At 38.6% G+C, this 13,013-nt stretch overlaps 1 protein-coding gene across 2 annotated transcripts in view; it reads left to right on the top strand.

Annotated features, from left to right (window-relative positions):
- Positions 1–2,528: 2,528 nt before the first annotated feature.
- Positions 2,529–13,013, top strand: part of ADGRL4 (adhesion G protein-coupled receptor L4) — a 75,386-nt gene continuing 64,901 nt past the window's right edge. The window contains exons 1-2 of one of the 2 annotated variants that reach the window (XM_074832349.1): positions 2,529–2,686; positions 4,178–4,327. In XM_074832349.1, coding sequence (XP_074688450.1) covers positions 2,665–2,686; positions 4,178–4,327 — 172 coding nt within the window. In that variant the 5' untranslated portion in view covers positions 2,529–2,664. The remainder of the gene's footprint in view (positions 2,687–4,177; positions 4,328–13,013) is intronic. The other variant, XM_074832348.1, reaches the window with a different exon arrangement.

Raw genomic sequence — 13,013 nt, 5'->3', positions numbered from 1 at the left:
GTCTTCAGCCTCTAAATGACACTCACATTAGCCAGTTTTTAAAGTAGTCTAATGCAAAAGTAATCCACTGCTCCCAGTATTGAGATCTCATTAAGATATTCCTAAATCCCTCTTCTTCACTGTCTCCCTATTGCCTTCTAAATCTGATCGAAGCTCCTTTTATCATCCAGAGCTCCTCTTGACCTAACCTTCCTTCTTCTGTCCTTGCTCTGTTCTTCCACATCTTTCTTCTTTATGTGCTCCTCCTCACCCATTGCCAGTCACAATGTAAACCATTTGCCAGTTAGACCTATGCACCGCCTTTGATGTTGTCCACTATACCTGTGAGTGGGGTAAGTAGTTCAGCAATACTCTTCCAGATGGAAAGTATCCTGATGTGTTTGGCATAGTCCCCTTGATGAGTTTGAACCACTGACTACTAAAAGTAAGTTATCACGTACTTTTCTAGCAAAAATGGAAGGAAGCATCTGTCTTCTTATAGTGAGATTCTGTTTTTTTCTGAGTCATCCACAATTCCTCCTGTGTCCTTAGGCCTTGAATCGGAAAAGGAATTAAACTTTTTACTGTAAGTTTACTATCACTATGATTCATGAAATTGCTCTCCAACCAGTCTGAACACTCCTTGCCAAAAGCCGATGTCTAGATGTTGTTGAAATATACAACTCTGGCTTCTCAAAAATATGTTTCCAGCTCTTAAGACCTGAATTTTAGGGTGTAACTTTTTGCTCTCTCCACTTGCTTACTATTAAACATCTGCTAGCTGATTTGGGGCAGTACAAAGGCACAGGGCAATAAGATAGAATTTCTGCATTATAGGCTTTCCAAACCCAGCCCTTATTAGTCCACTGAAATTTAGCAGCAGGATCTGTAAGTTAGTTCAGACAAGCCAAGCTTAGAATACAGTTCATGTCAGCATGAAGGACAGGACATGCAGATCAAAGCTCCTCTCAGTTCATCTGACTTTCTGTTCTTCTGTGTCTCTGTGCATTAGATTATGGGAAAACTTAACAAAACAAACTAACTCCTAGTCCCTTCCTCTCTTCCCCTTTAAGTCCTCCACCCCTCACAAAAGCAAACAGGAGAAAAACACTCTTCCTACACCTGGACCTTTTGTTCATTATTCTGTGGTTCATCAAAAATTAACATCCGCTTACTGGAGCTTCCTCTCTCTCTGCCAAGGTGCTACGGAAGTACTTTGTGCCAACCAGACACCTACGTGCTATTTCTACGTGCCTCACACCTCCCTGGACTGAGTAGAGTTTAACCCATTGAACTCCAGCCAGCAGCGAACATGAAGCTGAAAAATGATGGTGAGCAAATAGTTCCTAACAAGTTTAGAAAAAATGTTGCCATATCTGCAGATAATTCCTAAGAGCAAGCTGATGCTTTCTTATCAGTTCCATATGAAATTCACAACCTCAAAACTTTCTGGCCAGATATGAGATATTTTGTCACAATGACATTCCACAGCCTCATGTCTGTTTTATATAGTTTAGAGAGATTGTCCACTCTTCTAGCATGTCCCTCTGCTTCCATCTATAAAGACAGGCATACACCAATGCTTCAGTTTTACAATGTTTCAATATGTGAGTTGCCATCTCCAGGAAGCTGGGAAATGATGGTATATACATCATTCATAACAAGATTAGAGAAAATATTGCCATGTACATGCATAATATAAGTACATGCTGACGTCTTGTTGATTAGGATGCTATAATGAGGATAGAACTGCTCTCACATTTTACACAAAGACATGCCAAATGCGTTACTACATCACCTATATTGAATATGTCCTATTACACACACCCTGTTCAGCCCCACGAACTCACAGAAACTTTGGTTCCTTCAGTTCCTGAGATTCCTGGCCATACAATTGCCTTCCTGCCTCTTTCCTCCCTGATTATACCTCTTTGTTTTCCTCACAAAGCAGAGTTCAGTGGATTTCCTGTACTTCCTCACAGGCCATTACTCTTAAAGCAACATTGCTTGGCTGCAGTAAGCATCTGTCTCAAAACCAAAGAAAGCAGTAGGAAGAACGACTGCAGTCAGACAAGATTGTCTCCAAAAAAATGGGTCTTGGGGCTCACATATATTCAGCTCACCAGAAAAAGGTGGAAGGAAGCATGTAGACCATTACCTTCAAGCTCATAAGCCCTGAGTTAGTTACTAATCTCCCCCACCTCTTCCTCACCTTCTCTGATCTGCTCCACCATTCTTCTGCTGCTCCTTTACTCCTTCTGACAGCAGGCTGCACCCCTTCCATCTTCATCCTCCCACTGCCCCAGGCACTCTACCAAGCAGCTCCTTTAGCCCATGCTCCTCTAACCCACTTGCTCCTGAATCTTGTCTGATATCCCCTGTAAGACCCAGTCTCTTGCTTCTCTTTTACTTTGTTGTTTATTCCCTTCTCATTTACTCCCTGCTTGCCAGAAGACCAGGTCCTCGCCCCTCCTGACCCTTCCTGTCCTGCCTGTGAGTCTCAGGAGCTTTTGGGAACGTGAAACTTGGGACAAAGGGCAGTGTCAGGGCTGCGCCTGCACCAGGACGTCACTCTTGATAGGCACGTGTGTATATTTTGCACATGGTCATACATTTTAAGGCAGGGCGTTTTTTTCTGCAACACAGGGGCTCTGCACCAGGCACCGCGCAGCAACAGCATCACCAATGAAACTGCTTCCATTCCTAGGTAGGTGAAATCTCCTTCCCTGGGGAGGGAGTGGAGGTGAGAAGGGAGTGGGGTGTGGCAAGGAGAAATGAGTGTGTTGGAGATGGTGGAAAGCTGCTGGGTACACAGGACTGAAAGTTCCCGTAGCTTTGGTCAGTGCTGTTACCAGATTCAATAATTGCAGGGTTAGGATCATCCCAAAACCAAATCCCCCAAATGTCAGTCTTTATTTCACTGAGGGTTTTATTCTGTAAAAAGCAGAAACATTGTGGGTTTCCATGGGTTTGTTTTTTTCCCTCTCTGTCTGCTTGGGAGATTTTTAGATTTAACATGTTATGAACAATAAAATGACAACAGAATCCTACGAGTTTCTGTTTTAATCTCTGGAAAATGGTGTCTCCTCTCAGAAACAAGAGGGAAAAGATGAAACTTGGTGATACCTAAATTGATTTGGGTTATATATAATTGTTAAAAAAATGTGTGTAATTTTTAGTCTTTTGAATCTTGCATGAAATTTTAATTTGTCCAAGAAAACAATGCTTCAGTGAGATTCCCTGAAGCAATGAAACCTGTAATTATAACATTAGGCTAGCAAATATTCAGAATAATATTTGGGTAGGGAAAAGCAGAACTGCAGGGAAAGACAGCATCCAAAAGGGTCTTTGTGTTCTGCAACTTTCATTATGTCCTACTAGCAATTTATAAAGTACAAAGTAAAAAACTTACTTTCCCTTCTGAGCTAACTGCCTCATTTCTAACCTATTACAGGGTGTGTATAATTATTCAGCGAGTTGTTAGTTTTCTCAAAGGGAGAGAGTCCTTTTTCCTTTGTGTTGAAAACCATATGCATTCATACAGTGGGAAAGTAGTTTACCATTTAGGAATTATCCAGTGGATGAAAAAAATAAGACAATACTTTCATAACATGGAAATGGTATTTTAAGAGATTAACTTTAAATAATTTGGGTAAATTCTTAAAACCTAATGTCATAATGCTGTAAATACTGTGACATGTCATTTCAATCTCTCAGACCATGCAATACGTTAGCTACAGAAGTATGGAAGTGTTTATAAAAATAAAAGCTATGATCAGGAGAACCTTCTTCGGTATTTTTCACTTGGTATGTGTAGGGCAGTTTAGATTACACTCAATACATAATTCAGAGTGCAAATAAATGTGCTTTACTGGAAAGTACTACAGAGCTTTGAAAGCCTTTCAAATCTTTTCCCCAGATCACTGAGTAACTTCTATGTTGTTTACCAATTTTATGCTGGCTGAACATATACACAAATTCTTAATCTACAGTGTCTGCTGTTCCTAGCCCCTGGATAGTTTTAACAAAGAAGTCCCAGTAGTTGGTGACCCTTGCCCCATCCTGCGATATAGCTGAGTCTGTGATAATGTTAATTTTACTGGAATACACCAATTTTGTGGATACTTTTTGTCCTGGTTTTAGAGCTCAGAATGTAGTTTTTAGATAAAGAAACAAGTCTGATTTTCTTTTGTTCCAGTTCTGATTTCCAGTCTGCTGGACTATGGCTGCACTTCTGCAAACTGCAACAGGACATGCCACAAAGACGCCAGGTGTGAAGTTCAGGGTGGGACAACAGGCTGCTATTGCTCCCAAGGATATACGGGAAATGGCATAACGTTCTGTAACGGTAAAAAATTTTATCTATATGCATTTCTGGTATGTGTTTGCTTGAAAAACTTACTCAAGAGCTCATTAACTCAAGGTGTCAAAACACCTTACACTGACATGTTCTCAAAGCAAAAAACTTTAGCAGTTTCTGAGAAATTCTACAACTTACTCTCAGTCTAGTATGTTAATATAGCATACCGTGCATCTCAGTTGAGTATGACCTGTATAAGCTCTTTTTCAGTTTTCCTTTGCCATGAGAGATGCTGATGTATCTTCTCTGATTTAGCTTCAGAAACTTCCCTTGTGACTCAGGACTTCTGAAGCTTGGAGTTGTCATGACTGTTACTTTTACAGCCCTCACACCTCATCCACACACACACACAGCACCAGGTCACTCTTCCTAGCAACTGATCATAATCAACTAATACAACTCCTGGGCTACTCTAGACTGAGGAGGTGTGTGTGCCACAGACACATGCCCGCATGTAAGGCCATTGTTAATTTTTCCACTACAGCTGCTTGCAAGGGAAATATGCCAGAAATTCTACAGAGGGATCTGCCTCTAGATGCCTCTATCTTCCATCCAAAGAAAAAGATATTTTCCCTGCCTTCATTTTTGAATTATCCCACACTACGAATAGCTCTAGTACTTATTTCCACTGTTAGATATAGCAATGCCCAGCTGCAAGTAGACTGAAATTCATATGAATCTTGTCATTTGTCAGTGTCCTGAAAAGTAGTTATGAATATTAACCATCTGTTTGGTCAGTTTTTGTGTTTCATGTATCTTGGGCTATTTAGCAGTAACAAAGGCACTTCGGTTTTCGTATGAGCACAGGTATGCATCCCATCTTTAGTTTGGATTTTTATAGCTCATTTGCCATGGTGTACTTGGAAGTGTGATTGTTTTAGGAAAATGTAGAACACAAAGACCTTTTTCCTAAGAAAGCTGTCTACACTTTTATAAGCTGGGAATGCTTAGAGAGAAATATTGCTGGCTAAAATAGTAAAAATTAAGGAATCACAAAAATCATACAATAATTTAGATTGGAAGAGACCTCTTGACGTCATCTGGTCCAGCTCCCCACTCAGAGCAGGTCCATCTCCCCACTCAGAGCAGGTCCAACTTAGAGAAGGTTGCTCAGGGCCTTGTCCAGCCAAGTTTTGAGTATCTCCAAGGATGAAGACCACACACCTCTCTGGGCCCCTGTTCTAGTGTCTGACTACTATAAATATGAGAACTATTTTCTGATATCTAGTTGCAGTTTCTCTTGTTGCAACTTTTAGCTTTTGCCTCTCATGTGCACTTACCGCTCTACATTTCTAATAATAGTTTAGCTTCATCTCCTCTATAAACCCCTGTGACCCCCCATGAGGTAGCTCTACACGGCAATATGATTTCCCCTTTGCCTTCTCTTCTCAAGCCTGTACAAACACTGTTCTCTCAGCCTTTACTTTTCATCCTGTGTCATGTAGTCACTAAACATATTTCTTGATTTTAATGATAACCTTGCCCTAAATATAGGTCAATCATTATTTGTCTATCGAGCTGGTCAAAAGAAAATAAGAAGAAATGGCCTTCACCACACTAGTATTGTATTTGCACTAATTCAATTTTACTACTATGAGTAAGCTGGTTGATTTGAAAGTTAAGTGCATGTTATGTTTGCAGAGTCAAGGGCTTACGCTTGTGAATAATGCAGAGAAAGAAGAAAAACAAGCCAATTTTTAGCAATACTACCTGGAACAAATCAAACCAGCATTTACTTATCTAGCATGATCTGGTATCCACTACATTGTCTGTACTTTTCTAGAAAGTTGTGATTACGAGTCATCAATTAAATTTACAGTAAAGATACCTGTTGTTCTTCACTGACATTACTGATATTCTTAAGTCCATTATACTTTATACATTATATATGTACCCATTATGGCATTATTAAATCCATTTGTGTGATGATGGATTTATCTTACCTTCCATATTCTTTTTTCTCATACAGCATCTTTTTCTTACTTTCTCTTTTGCCTGTGTTTTCTTAGGGAAATCTACATTCAAAATTCATTTTAAAAAATTTATTAATCATTTAAAGAACATTCAGTACAGTGAAATATACATTCACAAACCTTGTGAATCAATTAATTGTTTATTAAGAATTATACTAAGTTTTCGAAAACTCAATCTTTAAAATAAAATTTCCAATGTCAGTCCAGGTAAACCAGCTACTAGACCTATTTGTGTTGCTCTGCAGTTAAGTGGCAATAGTTTGAAGCAAGCCTCATGTTGGGAGACCGTTTTCTCTGGTAAAATACCTCAACAACCACCAAAGTCACTTACCCTCCAGCTAAGAAGCAAAGCTTGTATCAGAACTATGTGGCTGTTGCCCCTGAAAGAGAGATGACGTTTCTCTAGGGCATCATATTAGATGGCGCATTATTAATATTGTGCAGTAGTCCTCTAATAGCATAAACAAGTAACCTGAATTTTAATTGGGTAGGCTCTAAAAAGAATTAGAAATATAGACTAAACCCTATCATAAATAGTTTAAAGCTATGAAAACATAAAGCAAAGCCTCAGTTGCTCAATGATGTATTAGATCTTGCTGTTCTGTACGGTGAAAGCGGCAGGTGTATCTGCTGTTCTAGAGATAGCTACCCATTTTTCTTCAGTTATTAATCTTAGCCTTTTACAATGATAGTCCAGTCACCTTCAAAGGATATCATCAATTATGTGCTAATATAGGCATTTTCTAGAGAGTATATATGGTACATTGTGTTTACATATTTGCCCTTTTAGTTATTTAGATAGGTTGTGAGAGTCGTAATTACTGTCAACATCATTAGTAATTTCACATAGCTTCTTCATTGTGCTTATCCTGACAATTAAAGCAGAACAGTCGTTGTTTTGAGGGTTTATTCTGGAACAAGCAATTCAAATTCTTTCTCCTGTAAAAATGTTGAAAACCAAAAAATTTTAGTTTTCAGGTCAGTCCTCTTAAGCTTGTATAGCTGGAAAACTGTCCTTTTTTATTTATAGTAACATTCTCACTGTTTTTAAAAGGCTTACATTTGTTTCTCTACTTTCACTTGCTTGTAACACCTCTTAAATACTTGTAAAAATTATTTCTCTGCTAGCTCTGTCTTTTCAATGTGATACACTTAGACATTTTCCCTTGAGTTTACTGTGCTGCAAAAGGCAATAATGCCCTGTTACATTTATTTCCTAACACCATTATTGATGAATCATGAATCACTGATGTCAGCATACCTTAGGAATGGAGTTTGTTAGTTTTTACTTTGCTCCCTTTGCCAGCTGGCTAAGTGACTGCAGAGAGCTCAAGATTATTGGATTTGCTGTGTATAGATAAAGACATATAGATATGAATTTAATTTCCTGGTGTCAAAGTCATGGCTTTTAAAATAATTATCCTCTTACAATCTTTCCCACAAGATATCAACCACTTTAAATTAGGTCATGTTTTGGGCTTTCCGAAGGCATACTTTGGACAGTCTAACAAAAAGCTAATCGTCTCCATAATCTCATTGTCTTCAGTAAGAATATGTGTAGGAATGCACATATTCAGGAGAGTAGCTGATTGTAGGATCTGGCCTCTTTTATATATTGGAGTTATAACTTCCATAGCAATAAATTCCTTCTGTACGGTATCTTTCAGAAAGCCATAAATGAGTCACCTTGTCAAGCTTTACACCTCTGAGGTTCAAAATACTATCCCATTCTTCTTACTCTTCTTTTGTATTTATATTCCTTGCTTTATGTAGTATTAGATGAGAGAGAACAGCCTCTGAAAATATAACTATTTGCCTTTTAGGACTCCATTCTCGGGCAGCTGTGTATTCTGCATGTAATGCATGAGGCTTTAGCTTCACATTATCATACACCCTATCAAAGTAGCACAGCTAGAGCTCTTGGCATAAAAATATATCCAGATAACACTGATTTATAGACAAGTTAACTTCCTCTTGTGCAAAAATGCCATGGATTTTTTACAGATAAATAGTGTATATTTGCCACTTTTTTAAATCCATTTCTTTATACAGAAAGAGTCGGCCATATAAATTAGGTGTTGCTCAAAATCCCAGCTTTCTTCCAAAACAAAATTAAAGAAAACAAACAAAATTTCAGATCCTTTAGAGAAGATTGGACTGGAAGTAAAACTTCATAGAAGCCAATATTTTATTTTTAAAACAGGAAAAAATGAGTTGGCATCATTGATGCTTTCCTAAGCAGCTCTGCTGTTCCAATACTGGCTGCTTCTTGATTGCTCACTGCCAATTTGCTGCTTTGCTGGCACACTGCAGGAAATTAAAGTAAACAGTGTGATCACAGTGTTTACTTTAACTTTGTAAAATACGGAAGGAAAATGAAGCGGTGCTGTTTGTTCCAGGAGGGTAGGCAAGCAAGCAGGAAAAGTCTGAACACAATATCCCTTCCAGATATCCCCGCACAATATTCCCTTGTAAATGTCACTTGCAAATTATACTGCAAAATTAATCAGACTTACCTGTAAAATAGTTACAGCTCTTCCAGAAATAGTGAGCAGGGATTAGGCTATCAGGGAAACTTTGTACTGAAGCAAGACACTGACTCTCTTTCTGAAGTGCAGCGTAGGAGGATTTATCATTTTCCAGAGGCAGAAAATACATTAGTGCAAAGTGGTATTTTATATCAAAATACAGAATCCCTGTTAGAACACAGGGCAATTTGTGTAAACTCAGCTGAATCAAGCTAAATGCCTACTCAATATCTGAACACAAACATATTTGCTTGGTTTTCTGAGGGCCATACGACCAACTCTCTGGCTTTTGCCAGTTGTAAAAAGAAGCTTTTCTATAAAACATCAGCTCCTTCCTCTAAGGTGATGTCGCTGTGCCCCACCGTCAACTTTTATTGCAGTCACTGAATTTGTTTTGATTCACTGTTGTCACCGTTGCTATTCTGCAGCACCCAATCAGTGTATAGTTTTGAGGGAAATTTTACCTTTCAAATTAACATGACCCTGTAAAACATTCGTGTATAATCATTTAATTCTACCCAGAAGTGTTCTTCAACAGAAAACAATCTAAGCCAAATGCTGGTTTACCAGAGAACTTTTTTTTTGTTACCAGCAGGCATACATCACTGGATGTCACGTCTGTGTTTACCAAATAGTCTGAAATCACTGATATGAAAGATCCAATCCACACACTTCCTAAATTCATTTCACTGCTATCAGTTACCACAAGCTATAAAAAGGCAAATTGCAGCTGCTCTAGCATAGCACAGAAGGAGAAAGATATGCCTTAGCCAAACACAAATAACAGGGCTCAACACAGGGGGTCACAGCTTGGAAAACTTGGGATGTGCTACTCAGGAGGCCAAAGCAGATCACCGATTTTCAGCCATTTTGACTTGCTCCTCATAGCCTCTGGGCTTGTCTCTCACTCTTCCTTACTCTTTTTCCTTTTTGCCCCTCCTCCTGTGTCTCCCAATCTCTGCTGCTTTGCCTCCAAATTCTGCTGGATCTTTTACACGGTTTCAGGATGGAACATGGTAAAACAAGAGTATGGGCTGTGTGAAAGTGTAGAAGTCATCTTTGAATTCAGAATTCCTACTCCAGGATTAGGTGTGTGGCTTTTTGGTGATCTCAGGAAGTGTTAGGAGGCACCATACTGTTTGTTGCATATGTAGGTGTTATATTTAATTAAGCCCATGCCTTCAGTGTTCCTCTCCAGGGAACAGAAAGTTTTATTCTTTTCTATATCTTCATTGGTCATAATGTAGCTGAATGTTTTCACCTTTTCTTGAAGTGAAGACTGACCACTGAGCTGTGCAAAGTTATGCAGCTGAGGTATCTTGATCCCACATTCCAGAGTAAACCTGTAGGCAGATCATGGAATTGAAAAACCTGGACAAATTATCAAAGAGGATTTGATATTCTGGTGCATGACAGTCCACTTGCCTGGGAAAGTGTGGATGTTAATGTACAGGTTAATGTAGCAGGTTCCTGGCCATTTGGGGACCTATGGTTTTATCTATGGCTTTGGTTTCTTCATGTGCAAGATGTTACACTTTTCTGTGAATTTGGGAAGGGTTTGATGGTTATGATGTACGTAGACTGCTGGGGACTAACCAGCTCTTACATGGTTGCCTTCCAATCACAAAGGACAGAAATATGTTTATGTTCTTGAAAATAGCCATACCTTTGGCTAACACTGTTAGTCAAAACAGTTTTTGTAGAGTTTACTTTACTTTTTATAACTTAAATTGCTCTTTGTGACTAGCTACTATTGAAAGTATATTTTAGTTGAAGCTTTTAAGAGTAGATTGGGAATTTGAAAGGGGAGAGTGTGTTACAACAGTGCATGCATCCATGAGAACATTAGTCAGATGGAAAGCAGTGCAGGATGTTTGAAGTAACAATAGGATCCTGCTGAATAAGACACAGTGGAGGCTGTCTTACTCCAATTTCCTTACCTCTGTAAATGTCCGAGTCCATAAAATTTTGACTCAGAGCATTTTATTCATTCAAAGTGCCAAATCCAGTTTTCTCACTCATATGAAAAAATCCCTCCCAGTTTCTTACTTGAATGAGATAGAGAGAAATCTTCAGAGAGTTAGCTCTCTTTCCTACTGCCAGAAAACACAGTTTGCCTGGGCCAGAGATATAGTCCACTATAACCATTTGTAAGATTGACCCTGACTTTAATAAGCCTTGGACCAAGCCCCTGATAGACTCATTACATTCACACATCTGAGCCAAAAAAAAAAAGCAAATAAAAGCAGCTCTATCTTTTTTTCCATAGTTTTTGTTTGCATTTTCTTGAAATGGTACTTTGAGAATGACTATAATACAGTAATGCATATTTTGAATGGGCCAGGAAGAAACAAAACTTCCTCTTGTTACATCTGTAATCATATCCTCTTTTAAATTAATCCTGTTTGCATCTAAAAAGAGTTTTAAAAATGTGTGTCGATGATGTGGTAGAAAATAGTTATTTGTCTCTCTCAAAAATGTACCCACACTTTCAAGCTGATCAGCTGCACATGGCTGGTTTCTTATTTGTTTAATTCAAAATGTGCTTTAACCCTTGCCAAATAAAGCTAATTTCCTTTCTTGAGAAGATATTCTTTTCATCCTGCTTTATGGTACTAAGAATCAATCAATATGTTACATGTTTAGAGGATGTGGGAAAATTCATGTAAGGAGCTTTCAACTTATTATTTCAGAGTCTGCTTACTTCATGTTTACCAGAGATATGATTCACTTCCTGTATCTCTAGCATCTGAAGCAGTCCCAAAAGGTCCAACAGTAACAACACATTCTTCTCACCTGCTGGTTTGAAGTAAATGGATGGAAGATATTTCCAGAACACGTATCCTCATACATGTATATTAAATGTACACAATTGCATACACAGGGACCTTTATGTAAGCAGGTATGTGAATAAAAAGCAACCTTTTCTATGAAAAAATGTAACACAATCTCAAAATTGTCAGGTTTATTCGTTCTGTGGTTGTATAGTTGAAATTAGGCTTTGTTAAGGAAAGACTGGGATTTATTGGAAAGAAATTGCTTCCATAATTTCCACCTCCTTGAAACATCTTCTGTACCTAGATTTGCACAGGGCAGAGCCTGCTACAGCCATCAGATTCCGCAGCTGCCTTTGGGGCTATGAAGTTAGTGTTCCTCACCTAACAATGAAAGTATCATAAGGAATTACACACATAAGAGATGATGATGTCACTTCTGCACAGCTACATTTATTTACATACAATATCCCACCAATATGGCATACTCATTTTACTTTTGTCTCTGTTCAATAACTCATAGAGTTCAATAACAGAGAAGTGTTCTCTTTAGGATTGTTTTTCCTTTTATTTTGTTTGTTTGTTTACCTCTTCCAGAATAAACTGGCTAGGAGTGGTGAAGTTGTCTGTAACCTCATATGAAATGTGTAATTTATCTAGGATGATATGCTGGTGCACAATTTTTCTGTGTATGACTGTGAAAAATTGCCGACTGAGCTGTTGGCAGACTGAATATCAAACCCCACTCATTCCTGTGTGTATGAAAGAGTTTAAGAAGGTAATTGACACTTTGGGCCTCTATTTGCCAAAGAAAGAGATAATGACGTCCTCCAAGAAGATTAGAATCTAACCAAACATTGTGCTCTAAATATAGAGCACAAAGCCAGGTGATGTTTGTGAAAATGCTGCTTGGCTGCAGGAGGAGGAGGGGGCTAAAGGACTGCAGTTTTGCACTGTATATTTTTTAGGTACACAGATTTAATTTAGAGATTATGGCTTGAAAATGAAATTTACAGTATGTGTGTTTTTCGGTGATAAGAAATTGATTTTGTGACCTTGGTACACACTAATTGAAATATCTGGCACTGTGTTTTGCTGAGGTTAAAGGAAGCCACACACGCCTGGAACCGCATTCTTCTTTCACCTTGAACTGCGCAGTTAATCACAATCACAATCACTGGCAGGAAGGAAGCTGCTGTTTTGCTGTGGTACAAGGAAGCTGAATAACCTCTGTTCATTGTCTAATGGATAGGTTGTTGTGTGATTACTTTGGGCTAAATTTAAGAGATTCATGATAACTTCAAAATGGAGACTTCTGGTGGAATTAACATTCATTGAGCACCAGGGACCAGAGCTTCACCTGCTGCCATGCAGCAGACGGAGCGAGCAGGCAGGTCTG

This window comes from Strix aluco, chromosome 8, assembly GCF_031877795.1.
Source record: "Strix aluco isolate bStrAlu1 chromosome 8, bStrAlu1.hap1, whole genome shotgun sequence".
Classification (NCBI taxonomy): Eukaryota; Metazoa; Chordata; class Aves; order Strigiformes; family Strigidae; genus Strix; species Strix aluco.
The sequence above is the reverse complement of the archived record's forward strand: the minus strand, read 5'-3'. Positions and strand labels throughout refer to the sequence as shown.